Source organism: Chiloscyllium punctatum, chromosome 45 (genome assembly GCF_047496795.1).
Source record: "Chiloscyllium punctatum isolate Juve2018m chromosome 45, sChiPun1.3, whole genome shotgun sequence".
Lineage (NCBI taxonomy): Eukaryota > Metazoa > Chordata > Chondrichthyes > Orectolobiformes > Hemiscylliidae > Chiloscyllium > Chiloscyllium punctatum.
Genome location: NC_092783.1, coordinates 47,051,125 through 47,068,336, shown reverse-complemented (window position 1 = coordinate 47,068,336; position 17,212 = coordinate 47,051,125). Strand labels below are relative to the sequence as shown.

The following is a 17,212-nucleotide window of genomic DNA, read 5'->3' as shown; positions in this document are numbered from 1 at the left end:
ATTCTATATGCTCCATGTCCTTTTCTATAGTAAACACTGATGCAAAATACTTGTTTGGTATCTCCCCCATCTCCTACACAAAGGCCACCTTGCTGATCCTTGAGGGACATACACAAAGGCCACCTTGCTGATCTTTGAGGGGCCTTATTCTCTCCTGAATTACCCTTTTGTCCTTAACGTATTTGTAAAAACCCTTTGGATTCACCTTAACTCTATTTGCCAAACCTATCTCATGTCCCCTTTTTTGCCCACCTGATTTCCCTCTTAAGTATACCCCTACTGCTTTTATACTCTTCTGAGGATTCACTTGATCTATCCTGTCTATATCTGACATATGCTTCCTTCTTTTTATTAACCAAACCCTCAATTTCTTTCCTTATCCAACATTCTCTATAACTACTTTCCATTCACCTGAACAGGAATATAGTTACTCTGGATTCTCATTATTTCATTTCTGAAGGCTTCCTATTTTCCACTGTCCCTTTACCTGTGAACATCTGCACCCAATCAGCTTTTGAAAGTTCTTGCCTAGTACCATCAAAATTAGCCTTCCTCCAATTCATAACTTCAACTTTTAGATCTAGTCTATCCTTTTCCATCACTATTTAAAAACTAATAGAATTATGGTCACTGGCCCAAAGGTGTTCCCCGACTGACACCTCAGTCACCTTCCCTGCTTTATTTCCCAAGAGTAGATACATCCACATACTGAATCAGAAAATTTTCTTGTATATGCTTAACAAATTCCTCTCCATCTAAACCCTTAACACTAAGGCAGTCCCAGTCTATGCTTGGAACGTTAAAATCCCCTACCATAACCACCCTATTATTCTTACAGATAACTGAGAAACAAATTTGTAAGGTGGTCTCAATTTCCGTCTTGAGTATTAGGGGGGTCTATAATACAATCCCACTAAGGTGATCATCCTTTTCTTATTTCTCAGTTCCACCCAAATAACCTCCCTGCATATATTTCTGGGAATATCCTAATGATGCAATTAATTGTTTTAAATGTTTTGGTATGTTGACTTAAATATGGTAATGCAGGGATATTCACAGCAAATGTGTAAGTACCCACTGATTAGGTGATGAAGGATCAGAAGTTCGTCTTTATCATCATGCTGGGGATTGGATGACAATGTTAAGGATGAATAAATTGGTGTTATTAATTTTACTATCATACCCCTAGATTGTCAAATAGTCCTCCCTTAAACTTAAAAAAAATGCTGCTAAGAGAGAAGACAGACTATTAGAACTAGCCCAGTCACATCAGGAGGTCACCATCAGAAAAGGAATTGTTTCTGTTTTTGATGGCCTGAGACAATGGGAAAGCAGGACTGGTAAAATACATGGACACCAAGTCCGATAAACAACTGGACTGTCAGTGTGATATCTCATGCTCTATTTATAAAAGAAATGTAAAGCAACCAAGTCAGAAAGCAAATAATGTACAAGAGAAGGCATAACTGGGAAGGTGCTAACCATGACATTTCTGAGGACAGATAACTGAAAAATGTAGAAGGACATAAATGAAGTAGTCTTTAATGGTGCAGGTTGAGATGTTACACTAAAGGAAGCAGTTGAACTAAGTGCCCTCCCCAGAAGAACAAAATAATATAACTTTCTTGTTAGTTACTGCAGAAGTTTTGGAATATATTAATACTCACTTGTCCTTGAAATAAAGGATTAATGCATCCCACTTAGTGCCATTTCAAAACCTATTACAATCCCTTCGTGTAACTTGACTTTTAACAGAAAATTCATCCAAGGCATTAAACATACAAGTATCAAACTTAACACTATTTAGAATAGATTTTAATCACAATTATAGCATGGGCACAGGCATCTCCAGAAACATTCATGTGGAATCCTAAAATTGCAAGACCTCTCAATTTTAAAGATAACGATAGACAAGGAACTGACATTTTCTTAAATTACTCCAATGTTTCTGCCTCTGGTACTGTGTCACACCTCACGGGGTCGAACATTGGAAATCAAGCCCTGCTATTCCCAGAGTCATCACAGAAGTTTGCAAAATTCTCCAATTTACCGGACTTTTTAAACCCAGGTTAAAAGAAAGCATGGACCAGGTTTCTGTACTTACGAAGAATGGCTTATTACCAATAAACAGATTCCAGCTGTAGGTAAGCAAATGAGTCATACATACAACTCTACAAATTAAAATCTAAACCACTGATGTCCATCCTCCCATCACAGACAAAAGAAAATTGTGTCATAGGTGGAGTGAAACATTGTTAGGCAGTTCAAAGGGCCCTATCCACAGGATTTTGAATTGATCCTTATGCTTGTAAAGACCTACTGTTCATCAGCCTCTGTTTATGAACTTGAAGTCATCCAAAACAATGGTGGGTCATGTTCTTGACTTGCAGCCATCTGATTTCTGGATCACCCCTGTGTTTGCTGACCTGCATTGGGGCTCCTTGTCAAGCAATGTGTTGATTTAAAAATTCTTATTCTTCTTTTCAAAACTCTACAGGGTCTTGTACCTCCCCATCTTAATGATTACAAAACAAATATCTTGTTGTTATGGAGTTCTTGTGGATTACAGTCTATGAGCCCTGGAATGTGAAGTCAGCTTTCAAGCTATTCTTGGTTTTAAGGGATTGCTTAAAAAAAAAATCTAAGGTAACAAATAGTTAAAAACAAATTAAGGTTTTTACATAATACCAACTGCAAGTATGTTGTGGAATCCCACTTTTATCAACTACCATTCCAAAGTATATTGGTCAAGGATTATTTCATGTTAAGGCAATGGTGAATATAAGAAATGACATCTGGTTATCTCAAACTTTGGCTTCAAAGATCTCAACAAACTAGAAAAGTTGTAATTTAGTTTGAACGATATTTACTCTCACTTTACTGAAATGTATATTCTATGAACATTCTCACATTTAAATATTCATCCCCCATTAATAACCACTTAGCGATGAAAGGTTTAGTTCTTGAAATTTTTATTACAAGGTTAATACATTTTTACATCATCTTATCACATTGAAATGGTTCTTAAGACCTTCTCACATTTGATGTAACTTTCTACGTGCACTTTGGGCACTGGGATAATTCAGATATACTACAATGAAGCTTCAGGACTTTCCATGTAATTAATTGGTCCAGAAGCTAATGCAAATTACTTCCTGTGATATATTACCTATTTGGAGAGTTCATATGCAGTTCCCAGTTGGAATAACTGCAGCATCTTCAGAAGATAGTTAATCACAAAAGATGTATAGCAACTTGCTGCTAAATGTTATTATTTATTTCATTTTGCAAATGTTAATTCCCAAAATGACAGCATCACCTTTGAGCTTAAGGTCATTACTTGTGTCTAATCAACAATATATAAAGGATTAGTATTGAGGCCCCAGTGATAAAGTTGGACTTTGCAGAGGCACTGTTTTGTCCTCAATTTGTTTAGTAAGGTCTCCTCTTGCTCTAGTTGAAAGCCAGAAATTTGATTGATGACTAAAAATTTGGTAGTGACTTCCTGTATTTCACTACTGACCAAGAGCATGTCTGTTTAAAAGAAAAGAATGCCTGACCAAAAGGATGTCAGGATGTCTCCTGCCCAAAAGGATCATGCTTAAGCGGAGCACTGAGATTTAAAGTGGGAAGCAGGTTGACTAGGTGCAAGGTGCTGCACATACAGTTTCAGGATGAATGGGGAAGAGGTGCTTGTGAACACAGGAATCTGGGCAGATGGGGTGACGGGAAGGTTCTGGTTAAGATGTGTATTGGTGACTTCAATAGAGCAGATGGGTAAGAGATGCTTTTTGTCAGGCAAGAACATAATATTCTGCTGCAGAATATGACAGGGTAAGTGCTGAGATCCAAAGTATTGTAGCAGCAGCACCCTATTGTTGATCCAGTAAGTTTGGGGGGTACATGATTTCTGGCTTTCACCTTCATTGTTCTTCTTGGTGATATCTGAAGAAAATAGCGAAGTCCTGTCAACATTCACTTCAACATATATTGGATTGATATCATGTTTAGTCTCCAAATATTCACATAGAGATGCATTTCACTTGGGCACAGTTTAGGAGGAACTCGATGTGAGATGCCATATGCTGCAGTAGTAGAAAATCTGACATTACAAATTAAATAACAAACTGACAAGAACAGGTTGTGACAGTGATTTTATTGCTGTGACTGCATTTATTCCTATTAGAAACCATGTCATCGCTTCTTCTTGCCAGATTTTGGAGCTTTTTCCAAACCTCTAATATACTTTGGAGCGATCCTGTATTCCTCTGCAATATGATCACAAACAAAATTGAACAGAACAATTCTCAGAACATGGCTTTCCTCACTGTTAATTATGAAGATGACAATGTAAACTGAATGAATGATTGTATGTTACTTGATGAAAGTATCACACAATAGCAAACCATAATGGCACACACACCATAACGAATGCAATCCTTTATTACGGATGATTTATAGACTGTATATAGGAGGGAAAAGGGAGTGCTATATAATCATATCACCTTCTTCAATTCACCAATGGATCACTTTTGCCCCTTAAAAATTAACAGGACTATACCAGGTCTCTTCTTCCCTTTTCTCCTTCCTGAGATATCTTAGAATCCTTACAGTGTGGAAACAGGCCCTTCGGCCCAACAAGTCCACGCTGACCCTCTGAAGAGTAACCCACCCAGACCTATTGCTCTACATTTACCCCTGACAAATGCACCTACCCTGAACACTATGGACAATTTAGCATGGCCAATTCACCTAACCTGCACATCTTTAGATTGTGGGAAGAAACTCGAGCACCCAGAGGAAACCCACGCAAACATGGGGAGAATGTGCAAACTCCACACAAGTTGCCTGAGGCTGGGATCAAACCCAGGTCCCTGGCATTGGGAGGCAGCAGTGTAACCACTTTCTCCTAACTATACACTTTTGGCATCCTTAACTGATGAACCATATGGATACTAGTGATGCCTACTTCCCAGGAAATAAATCAATAAAATAAAATTTAGAAGTTAAATATTGGTACAGTATCAATTTAAATCTGCAGGTGTGCCAAACATCATGCTCACAATGAAATTCCGCCTCTTTGCTAAGAGCCCCATCATAAATGGCAAACCCCCAAGTCATAACCCTGCTGCTGTAAGACAGATAAAGGGTGGCACGGTGGCTGGCACTGCTGCCTCACAGCACCAGGGACCCGGGTTCGAGTCCAGCCTCGGATGACTGTGTGGAGTTTGCACATTCTCCCTGTGTCTGCATGGGTTTCCTCCGGGTGCTCCGGTTTCCTCCCACATTCCAAAGATGTGTAGGTCGGGTGAATTGGCCACGCTAAATTGCCCAGTGTGCAGAGATGTCGAGGGTTGGTGCATTGGTCCAGGGTAAATGTAGGGTAGGGGAATGGGTCTGGGTGGGTTATTCTTTTGAGAGTCAGTGTGGACTTGTTGGGCTGAAGAGCCTGTTTCCACACTGTTGGGGTTCTAATCATTCTTATCTTAATTCTCACATCACAGTTATTCATTGCAAAAAAAAAAGCTGCCAACCACAAGGGGGCACAACACACACACATGCAAACAGGCACCCGAAAGCAGCAATCAATCTCAAGGATACACCACTGAAAGTTCCACAGATGTGACAGAGGTCAGTTTGTGAGAACTTTGAAGTGCGGTTGTCACAGTGGAGTGTGAACAATAGCATTGCTTTAGTGGCTCTTCATGGAGAGCCTGGAACCTGGACAAGGAAAGGACGGGTGTGGATACAGGTACAGCAGCAGCCCCGGCCCTCTACTTGCCCCAGACAGCACCACAGTCTGAGAGGATGGAGTGGCAAGGCAGCAGCAGGCATTCACAGAGAAGGAATGGCAGCTGAGGACTCCTCAGGGGCAACTCTACATCATCAGCAGCCCATACATAGACACTTCTGTGATCTATTGCAGCCAGCTAACATGATGGGCGGCTGCTGCTGCAACAGTGTTAGGTCTTTTAGGAGTTCTGGGTGATTACACAGTTTCAAACACAAAACCCTTTGGTCACTGTTCCAATATGTCTACATCATATTGGCAGAGTTCATCCTACTTCAAGAAAAATACATTAATGCCAATTATAAAGGTTAATTTCACATAATCTGAAGATATAGGGCACACAAAATCCTACAGGTTTAGGAATGAACTAAGTTATTTAGCTTACTGTGAATGCTTTGTTGAAGTAAAAAAATTCTTGCCTGTTAGGAGCTTGGCGATATGATTAACCTGGTTGCCTTGAACCTGAAGTGCCATCTTGCCCTTTGTACCAGGGACTGGAGTTATAGTTACACTGGCCTGAGCTTTTTGCTGAAGGGCATTTCCCAAGATTTGAGGATCTAAAGCAAACTCTTCAAGGTTTGTAATAACAGTTACCTGCCACAAAAGCAACAAACAGCGGTATAATAATAACTTGCATATACATAACACCTTTAACATTCCAGGTATTTTAAACATTCATATGATGTCAATTTTAAAAAATAAAAGCAAGATAGGTAAAGTGCTTAAGGAGGCAGAGAATACAAAAGTAGGTGGTTATATTGAAAATGCATAAAAAGGCTGATGAGGCCATAACTGGAGTGCTTCTAGTCATATAGTACATTATTGGAAATATGTCAATGCACAACAGAAGGTATGGAGGAGATTTACCAAGCTGTTGCCTGGATTAGAGATTCTGAGATTAAAAGGAAAATTGAGTAGGCTGGGGTCATTTCCTTAAAGCAATGAAGGTTGAAAGGGGACCTTCATAGAAGTGTAGAAATTTATGATGAGTATACATACGGTGGATATGAAGACAAGTTTCCACTCCTACAGGGATCAATAACCAGAAAGCATAGATTTAAGTCATGAGGCAGAAGGAGAGTTGAGGAGAATTTATTTTCACTCAGAGGGTAGTAAAAGCCTGGTACTCACTCCCTGAAAGGATAATCTAGTCAGAAACTTATTCAACAATTATGCAGTATTTAGATATTCACTTGCTTTGCCCTCTGTTCTAGAGCTATCAACCAAAGCTGGAAAATGGAATTCATGTAGTTAGATTGTTCTTGACCAGTGCAAACACAATGTGCTGAACGGCCTCATTCTAGGCGGTAAATGTCCATGGGGATTATAAAGCAAATGACACAAAAGAGGGCCGCTGTTTAGGAAGGTGATTACAGACTGAGATGGCTAACAGCACAGCAGCCAACAAGTGAGTTCAAGTGGTGTAATGCAAAAATGCTAACAACTGGAAGAATTGAAAGGACTGGAGGCAATAAAAGGGAGGCTGAGAATGTCAATTTTAGGGCTGGTGAACGATAGAATTACAAAGCAATCATGATGGAATATAAGCAGAGGTGTGACTTAAAATTGGGGCATTGGAAGACCAGAATCCAGTGCAGCCAAGCAAATTCTAGGGCAATAACTTGAACTTGGTGAAGAATAGATATGGTTAACAGGGTTTTAGAAGAGCTGAAAACACATATAACTCAGCTACAGGGTAATCCATGAAAGGCCCAAGGTGATGGCAAGCTAATGATCTCCTTCAACCTCTTCCACCAGGCAGAAGGTACAGTAGCCTGAAAACACACATCAGTAGGTTAGGGGATGGCTACTTCCTGGCCATTGTTAGACTATTGAATAGACTCTCCAGCCTCAAGTAATGCCGATCTTGCTAGTGTTGCTCTTGTAAGCCCTGTGCAATGTTACCTGTAAGCCTCTGTCTAAATCTTTAGTTCTGTACATCCTTGCTTACTATGATCTGCCTATACTGCTCGTAAACAAAGCTTTACACTGTACTTCAGTACAAGTGACAATAAATCAATCAAAGATGATGATGGGTAGTGCGGTGGCTTAGTGGTTAGTACTGCTGCCTCAAAGCACTAGGAACCCAGATTCAATTCTGGCCTTGGGTGACCATCTGTATGGAGTTCACACGTTCAGCTTATTTTTCCACTGGATGCTCTCATTTCCTTCTACAATCCAAAGACGTGCACGCTAGGTGGGTTAGGTATTGCAAACACGGAGTTATAGGGATAGTGTCGGGGTCTGGGTCTGTGTGGGGACTTCTTCAGAGGGTTGATGCAGACAATGGGCCAAATGGCCTCTTTTCTCACTCTGGAGATACTATGATTCTAAGATGATGAAAGGTAGAGAATAGTACAGTAATGAATTGTGATAGGATGACGAGGATTGAAAAGTCCAAAGAGGGCACCAAGAGAAGAATACAAAAGGGTGGTAAAGTAACAAGTTTATCTCCGGAGTGTACTCTGTAGTAGTGGTGTCATCAGTACTCGGAGCATCAATTTAGAATCTCAGGACACACAAACTTCCCTAAGCTTTGCTGCATCACTAAATCAGAGGAATTTTGGACAGGGGCTATTTAACATCAATAAAAGGCTGAACATCTCGTGTTGCAAAATGCATATTTACTATGCTAAAGACCTAGTCTTCAAAGAATTATGAATGAAGATGATAAATAGTGTAATGCAATTCATGTTTATATAAACCTGTAGAGGGCATCCGACAAAGCATAATATAATAGATTTATTAGCATAAAAAAAGCCTATGGAATTAAAGGGATGGATGCAAAATTGATTAAGAGACAGAAAGCAGAGAGTAGGAGGGACTGGTTGTTATCCAGACTGGAGGGAGCTATACCAATTGTATTCCCAAGGAGTGGGAATGAGGCCTCTGCTCTTTCTGGTACACTCTTCGAGTGTTCACCCAGACTTGGGAATACAGGGCATGATTTCAAAGATTCAGACAACAACACAATAAGTAATTGAGGATAATAACATACTTTCAGAGGACTGATAGACTGGTGAGTTGATCACTTGACAGATGAAATTTGCTGTAGAGACATGCAAAATGCACACATTTTGGCAAGAAGAACATATCAGTAGCAACATGAACCAAATAGTACAATTTTAAAAGGGATGCAGGAACAGAGGATCCTGTGGGGGTACGTACATAAACCTTTGAAGGTGGCAGGAGAATGTAAGCCGGCTGTTTAAAAAATAAAGAGTTTACGCTACATCTTCTTGAAACACTTATGAAACCTCCGCCTGGAGTACAGTTAAATTATGAGCATCCCATTTTAGAGAAGAAGTCAAGGCCTTAAAGAGGATGCAGAAGAGATCTGTGAAAATGGGACTAAGATTAAGAAACACTAGTTATGTGGGGATCGGAAAACATGGGATTGTTCTCTTGACAACAGATGAGCTTAAGAGGAGAACTGCTAATGATATTCAAGATTATGAATGATTAAGTAAAGATGTGTTTGTAATTAGAGAACACAGATATAAGGTGATTGGTAGAAATAGAGGTAACATGAGGAAACTTTTTTTCACTCAGAGTTGTCAGGAAAGGGCAATGGAAACAAATTCAATAACAACATTTAACGGGAACTGGATAATACTTGAAGGGACATTTTACACCTATAGTTTAACTTATTTATATATAAATAACAACAGTAGAACAACAAAGGAGGAATGGTCAAAAAACTAGCCAAACTATGCTGAGAATGCAGACAATATACATTCCTCAGGCTAAATAATTCATACACGAATTAAGCAATCCTCCTGTGCACACAGAATACAGTGCAACAAGCAGCACATTCCATATCAAGACAGCTGTGGGCCAAATATATCTTGGGTACAGAAGATTACGAGAAACAGTAACTCTGCATATCGTACATTTTATAATCTTCTTTCATTCCAAATTCATGGGGCACCTTCAAATTAAAAGAAATGACAGAGGCAAAGAAACGATCGTAAAGAAAATTCTCAATTTCGAATGCAAATTCCAAATATCATCAAAAATTCAGTGAATAAACACAAACCATTCAGCTGGTAATGCCCAATCCCTTGTCGAAATTCTAACTCACCATGAAGTATCCATTATTGTTGCTCTGGTAAATGGTTTTCTGCTACTGACCTTTTTATTTGATGCACGTTGTGCTACATCAATGTCAATGGGTTTAATTTGACCCTTTCGAACTATTGGCTTTTGCCCAGGAAAAGTCACTTCATGACATTGTTGCAGGCTCTTGAGGCACCTGTAAAATAAACTCTAGCTGTAATTCACTACAATAGCAAATCAGACTGAGCAGAAGACTTGATTAAAATTTGATTAAATCAATCCCCATGAGGACAACTGCTGACAACTCCTCAAATAAGCAAAAATGCTACCTTTGTATGCTAGAATACAGAACATTTTAAAAAGAAAAATTAAGGAACATTTCCTAATGATTTTGAGGGACCTGAAATTGAAGTATGACAAGAACAGATTTCGGAAACAGATCAAACATTTTAAAATACACAATTAAATTAGCTTTGAGTATTTCAAGGCCTGAATTTTAATACTTTCACTAGCATTAAATCCTTTTGTTGCTTTACTCCTCCAATCAATACAACCTTCTTCAGCCCTACGGAGTGTCTGAGAACTCAGGATACCCTAACTTTAACCTCTTGTGCAATCCCCATTCCCTATGTGTCTCCATTAGTGGCAGCTGCTTTCAGCCACCGAGCACTGGAGTTCTGGAACTCTTCTGTAACCTTTTCCACTTCTTGACACACAATATTCCCCTCAATTTCCCACTCGGGTTTTTGGCCAAGACTTTTGTAATCCCTCCTTATATTTGCATCCTTGGCACAGCATAGTTTATCTTAGAATTATTTTTTCTGTGTTAAAGGCTCTTAGTAGTTGCAAACTCTTCCCAATGCTGAAACTCCTTAGTGGGCAATGTGGTAATGTTACATCTAGAATGCAGTATTTTAATAGCTCTGCTTACCTGGAAAAGAGATCATCCCATGTGAGTTTAGTTACAGTATGATACTCAGATTTTTCCAATATACAGTCACAAAGAGTAGGATTAATGGTGACATAACTGAAGAAGACAAAAGTGAAAGGATCACTGTAAAATGTATAAATCTCAGAAGTCTAATTTATGCACTTTTGGAATGAAATAATTATACATGTGGATATTTTCATATGAATTAAATTTTAAGTTTTATACAGTAATTAATTCTGATACCTATCCCTTTCAGGATTATGGCAGTAATTTTACTTAGCAATACAATTCACAAAGACATTACAATGTCACTTATGCCCTTTCTCGGAAATACTAAAGATGATTTTTTAAATGTGCAGCAGAATTACCAGGTTTTTGTTTTAACAAATTATAATTTAGGGATAAAATACACCAATATGACAAGACGTGAATCTGTTAGAGAAACATGCATCAGGTATAAGTCATTACATTGATAAGAAATCGAATCAAGTCAAACAAAATATAAACAAGTCATGCAAAATACAATGGCTACATGACTAAAGTACATAAAAATATACTGTACAGCCATGCACAGATGGATTTGGCATTACAAACCAGAATTGAAAAATGTGGTGCTGGAAAAACACAGCAGGCCAGGCAGCATCCGAGGAGCAGGAGAATTGACGTTTCGGGCATAAGCCCTTCTTCAGGAATCATTATAAACCAGAAGTCAAGTATGCCTTCATGATTCAGCTAAATGATTGACTGAATAATTGGATTACTCTAACAGTAACCATAATAAAATGGAATGAAAATAAATACTTCAAGAGTGAGCCACTAAAAGTTTTATTCAGAAACTGAAAACAGAATTTAATAAATAGGTGAAGGAGAGAGCCATTCATCCCCATCATTCAAACAGATCATAGCTGATTTTATCTCGGCCTCAACTCCACTTTCCTGGCTGTTCTCAGCTCACATTTGTAGCACCCCGCCACCCATCCCTCCATAAACCTAGACTCCGTGATACATCAAAACTCAGCCTTGAATATATTCAATCATCCAGACTCCACAGCTCTCTAATGCAGGACATTCCAGATTCAGACACTTCTCAGAAAATAAATTCCTCCAAATAGGAAGAAATTTATTTTCTTACATCAGAATTTTCTTAATTTAAAAAAGTGCATCCTAGTTTTACCTTCTCCCCCATTGCATTTGGAAAATTGATCAGTGAACCCTCATGGACAAATACCTTAATAATACATTTTCAGTTAACAAGAAACAAGGTACATTTGAGCCTCTCAGATGGAAGAATCCTGGGGTTTTTCCAATTTTAGTTTCTCAATATAATTATGTTAATCTTCTGTGCCATTCTCTTGTCAGAAGGACAGATTGTTTATCCTTTCCCAAGTACTTCAAATATGTATGTATTATATTTAACACCTATATAACATATGTATTACTTACTTTTTATTATAGTCATCTATCAGATCATTGGACTTCACATAATTTGTGATTATACTTCTAACATCTGCGTTTGAAAGTGCGGCATCTTTTCTAAACACAAAGAAAACAAATTTACCAAGTAAGTTTTAAAATTCTTTATTTCTGAAGATAATTTTGGATCTGGATGCATGTTTAAAGCAGCATGGAGATCAGAGTAGTGCAGCGGGATAGCATGCCTCTGGGACCCAAAGTTCCAGCTAGACTGTTGGGACACTCTTTCTTCAGGTCAAATAAGAACAGCAAGTGAAATAGATTTTCAGTAATCTTGAATCTGTTCCTGGTGGAGAGGTCCACACGATAAAACTGCCTATTAATTAATGGCAAAATGACAAATTACTTTCAAGTTCACAAAAGTGAGTTAGTGGAAGAAAATGAAATGCTTTGAATAGAATCGTTCTGGGTATATAAGATGTACACTTGGGAATGTCAGAAACATTCATTACAAAATTCAAAGTGTTTGTGGCAACTGAAGAGTATGAGAGATTAGAAAATTATGGTGTAAAATGGATCTTATAAGACTATGCAGCATTGGAGAATGTAAGGGCGTCAAGTGTATAGTAAGATCAGATTAAAATGATGTATATCAGGAATGTCTGAGAGCTCAATGGAAAAAGATCTTTACATTTTTGGGTTTTTGCCACTCTTTCGCATCTTGGTTTTTAAGTATTCAATCTATACTTAATATATATAAAACTTGCCAAGGTGACAAAAGCAAGCTGAAAGTAACTCAACCAGTTAATCTGACTATAATAATTGGCAGAATAACGCAAGTGATCACTTACAACAAAGCTGAGAAGTTTCCATTAAAAATTTAGTCTGATGGCGTGTAAACTAGAGTTCTCATCTGCTGCTTCAATCTACATGATTTTATTTGAGATAGTGTCGACGTGATGGTTGATAGAAATATTTATAGTATCACAAGATTTTGAAAAGACTTTTCATCAAGTACCTTGTGAAAGGCTGCCAAATAGCTGAACAGTGGATAGTGGTAGTAAGCTAGAGGCAAGGAAGGAACTGGTAGAGGAGAGGGGACTTTTTAGGTTATTAAAGTGGGCAAATGAACTGAATGGAATATCCAGTGTCCAGGAGCCCACCCGTTTATGATTTCTGTAACTGAACTAACTTAAAACCACAATGCACAATTTGACAAAATCACAAAGGATCTGTAGTTAGCAAATAAAATTGGCCACACTTGCAAAGGTTTGTGCCGAGGAAGAAAGAAGCATTATGCTCCATGATTAATGCAGTGCCAGCCAAGAAAAACATCAAAAGAGATCTGGGAATGCAATAGAATCAACTTTGCTCATATTCATGTACTGTAGCGCAGTAATTTACCAAGCAAGCAGCGTGTGGAGCTGTTCTGTCAAATCAATAGAATTCAAACATAAAACTGTAAAATATGATGGTCAGGCAAAGGGAAATGTTCAGATCCTCAGAATTGACATCAATACAAAGGAAGAAGCCATTCAGACTAAAAGGCCAAAAACTTGGTCAAGGAGGCAGATTTTAAGGCACATCTTAAACGAGGGCAGAGAGGCATTTACAAAGTCATGGGCTCAACAGCTGAAAGAGTTATGCAGGGCCAAGAAAATCAGGAACACACAGTGCCAGAATTGAATATACACAAAAATCTCTTTTTTTTTTGTTTGGGCAAGGGATGTGGAAAATAGGTGACAGAGGCTTGAAATATAGGGAGGGATAAGGCCATGGAGAAATCTGAAAATATATATGAAAATGTTTACATTGTGGCATTACCAATTCAGATAGGAGGAGGAAACAGTAGCCTATGGGGCAGGATGAAAAGTGGCAGTGTGCAAGGAAGCTTGTGCAGAATATAAAAAGTGGTATAATTTAGGTGGGCCAAAACAGTCTGTTTCTATTCAGTAGATTCTTTTCTAGTCTTTAATTGTGATTAGTGCTTATTCTTTCTGCATTACACCATTCTTGATCTATCTATAAACTCATCGAGAAGGGGCTGATACTAAAATAGGAAGTGAAAGATAAAACCCCAAAAACTCATAAGATTCTTGAGCTGACACAATGGAGAGAATTCATTAATGCAGAAGAAAAATTAAAGCTTTCTTTTATTTATTCATTTATGGGATATGGATGCAATTGGCTCAGCGAACATTTTTTGCCAATTCTGAGTTGCACTTGTTGTAACAGCCAACAGTTTTCCGGACTCTCTCAGAAGATTAGAGTCTAGATTAGAGTGGCACTAGAAAAGGACAGCGGATCAGGCAGCATCTGAGGAGCAGGAATATCGATGTTTCGGGAAAAAGCCCTTCTTCAGGACTGAAGGCAGGGAGCCTCCAGGGTGGAGAGATAAATGGGAGGGGGTTGGGGATGGGAAAGTAGCAAAGAGTACAAGAGGTGGATGGGGTGGGGATGAAGGGGATAGGTCAGGGAGGAGGGTGGAGCGGATAGTTGGGGAGAAAGGTTGGCAGGTAGGACAGGTTATGAGGGTGGTGCTGAGCTGGAAGGTTGGAGCTGGGGTGAGGTGGGGCAAGGGGAAATGAGGAAACTGGTGAAGTCCACATTGATGCCCTGGGGTTGAAGTGTTTAGAGGCGGAAGATGAGGCGTTCTTCCTCCAGGCGTAGGGTGGTGAGGTCCAGGCATAGGGTGGGGTGAGGGAGCAGCAGTGGAGGCGGCCCAGGACCTCCACATCCTCAGCAGAGTGGGAGGGGGAGTTGAAATGTTGGGCCACAGGGCGGTGGGGTTCATTGGTGCAGGTGTCCTGGAGATGTTCCCTAAAGCGCTCTGCGAAAAGACGTTCAGTCTCCCCAATGTAGAGGAGACCGCACCGGGAACAATGGACACAATAAAGGACATTGGTGGATGTGCAGGTGAAACTTTGATGGATGTGGAAGGCTCCTTTGGGGCCTTGGATGGAGGTGAGGGGGGAGGTGTGGGCGCAGGTCTGCAATTCTGGCGGTAGCAGGGGAAGGTGCCAGGAGTGGAAGGTGGGTTGTTTGGGGGGCGTGGATCTGACCAGGTAGTCACAGAGGGAACGGTCTTTGTGGAAAGCGGTGGGGAGGAAAATATATCTCTGGTGTTGGGGTCCGTTTGGAGGTGGCAGAAATGTTGGTGGATGATGTGGTTTATGTGAAGGTTGGTAGGGTGGAAGGTGAGGGGGTAGGGTTCTGTCCTTGTTACGGTTGGAGGGGTGGGATTTGAGGGCAGAGGTGCGGGATGTGGATGAGATGCATTGGAGGGCATCTTCAACCACATGAGAAGGGAAATTGCAATCTTTAAAGGAGGCCACCTGGTGTGTTCTGTGGTGGAACTGGTCCACCTGGGAGCAGATATGGCAGAGGCAGAGGAATTGGGAATACAGGATGGCATTTTTGCAGGAGGTACGGTGGGGAGAGGTGTAATCCAGGTAGCTGTGGGAGTCGGTGTGTTTGTAAAAAATTTCAGTGTCAAGTCGGTCATCATTAATGGAGATGGAGAGGTCCAGGGAGGGGAGGGAGGTGTCAGAGATGGTCCAGGTGAATTTAAGGTCAGGGTGGAATGTGTTGGTGAAGTTGATGAACTGCTCAACCTCCTCACGGGAGCACGAGGTGGCACCAATGCAGTCATCAATGTAGCGGAGGAAGAGGTGGGGAGTGGTGCCGGTGTAACTATGGAACATGGACTGTTCTATGTAGCCGACAAAGAGACAGGCATAGCTGGGGCCCATACGGGTGCTCACGGCTACCCCGCTGGTCTGGAGGAAGTGGGAGGATTCGAAGGAGAAATTGGTACGGGTGAGAACCAGTTCAGCCAAATGAATGAGTGTGTCAGAGGAAGGTTACTGTTGGGGACTGAGGGGGGGGGGGGGGGGAGGGGGTGCGGAATAGGACAGTATCAACGTACGTAGAGATGAGTTCGATGGGGCAGGAGCATGCTGAGACAATGGGTCGGCCGGAGTGGTCAGACCTGTGGATCTTGGGAAGGAGATAGAATCAGGTGGTGTAGGGTTCCCGGACTACGAAGTTGGAAGCTATGGGTGGGAGAGCTCCTGAGGTGATAAGGTTGTGTATGGTTTGGGTGATGATGGTTTGGTGATGGAGGGGTGGGGTCATGATCGAGGGGGCGGTAGGAGGAGGTGTCTTTGAGTTGGCGCCTGACTTCAACGGTGTTCATGGAATGCCCTGCCAGTAGCAGTGGTGGACTCTCCCTCTTTACGGTCATTTAAGTGGGCATTGGACAAGCATATGGAGGTTATTGGGCTAGTGTAGGTTAGGTAGGCTTCGGTCGGCGCAACATCGAGGGCCGAAGGGCCTGTACTGCGCTGTATTTTTCTATGTTCTATGTGTAGAGGTCAGTGCACCAAACCAACACTGCACCCCCTTTATCAGCTGGTTTGATGATGAGGTTGGAATTGGAGCAGCGGGAGTGGGGGGCTGCGTGTTGTGAAGGTGAGAAGTTGGAGTGGGGGTGGGGGGTAGACAGGTTGAGGCGGTTAATGTCTCGGGGGCAGTTGGAAATGAAGAGATCGAGGGTGGGTAATAGTAGGCCTGTACAGGTGTCCAAGTGGATGGAGTGTTTTGGAGGCATGCAAAGGGGTCCTTGGAAGGTGGGTGGGACCCTGATTGAAAAAGTAAGCTTGGGGGTGGAGCGGAGGAAGAAGCATTCAACGTCATGGCGTATATTAAGTTCATTGATGCGTGGACGGAGAGGGATAAAGATAAGGCCTTTGCATAGGACTGATCGTTTGTCCTCAGTGAGGGGGAGGTCTGGGGGAATGGTGAAAACTCAGCTGGGCTCAGAGCTAGGATCTGGTGTAGGGGTGGAGCTGGGAGTGGGGACGGAGCTTGTAACTGGAGTGGGCATGGTGGTCGAGGGAATGGAGTCATGAGCAGGGGTGATGTTCCCCTCAGGGTTCTGGGGCGGGGATGCTGAGAGTGGGATCTGTTGGGGGGGTGTGCAGTGTCTTCTCTCAAAAGATTACTGAATATGGTCA

At 41.0% G+C, this 17,212-nt stretch overlaps 1 protein-coding gene across 7 annotated transcripts in view; it reads right to left on the bottom strand.

Moving 5' to 3' along the window:
• Positions 1-2,950: 2,950 nt before the first annotated feature.
• eif2d (eukaryotic translation initiation factor 2D) overlaps positions 2,951-17,212 on the bottom strand; it is a 41,003-nt gene continuing 26,741 nt past the window's right edge. For 5 of the 7 annotated variants that reach the window (XM_072563669.1, XM_072563670.1, XM_072563672.1 and 2 more), the window contains 5 exons: positions 12,225-12,314; positions 10,782-10,877; positions 9,926-10,046; positions 6,211-6,385; positions 2,951-3,945 (listed from right to left, as the gene is read on the bottom strand). In XM_072563669.1, the coding sequence (XP_072419770.1) occupies positions 3,602-3,945; positions 6,211-6,385; positions 9,926-10,046; positions 10,782-10,877; positions 12,225-12,314 (826 nt within the window). In that variant the 3' untranslated portion in view covers positions 2,951-3,601. Of the gene's footprint in view, positions 4,269-6,210; positions 6,386-9,925; positions 10,047-10,781; positions 10,878-12,224; positions 12,315-17,212 lie in introns of all 7 variants that reach the window. The other 2 variants (XM_072563671.1, XM_072563674.1) reach the window with 2 other exon arrangements.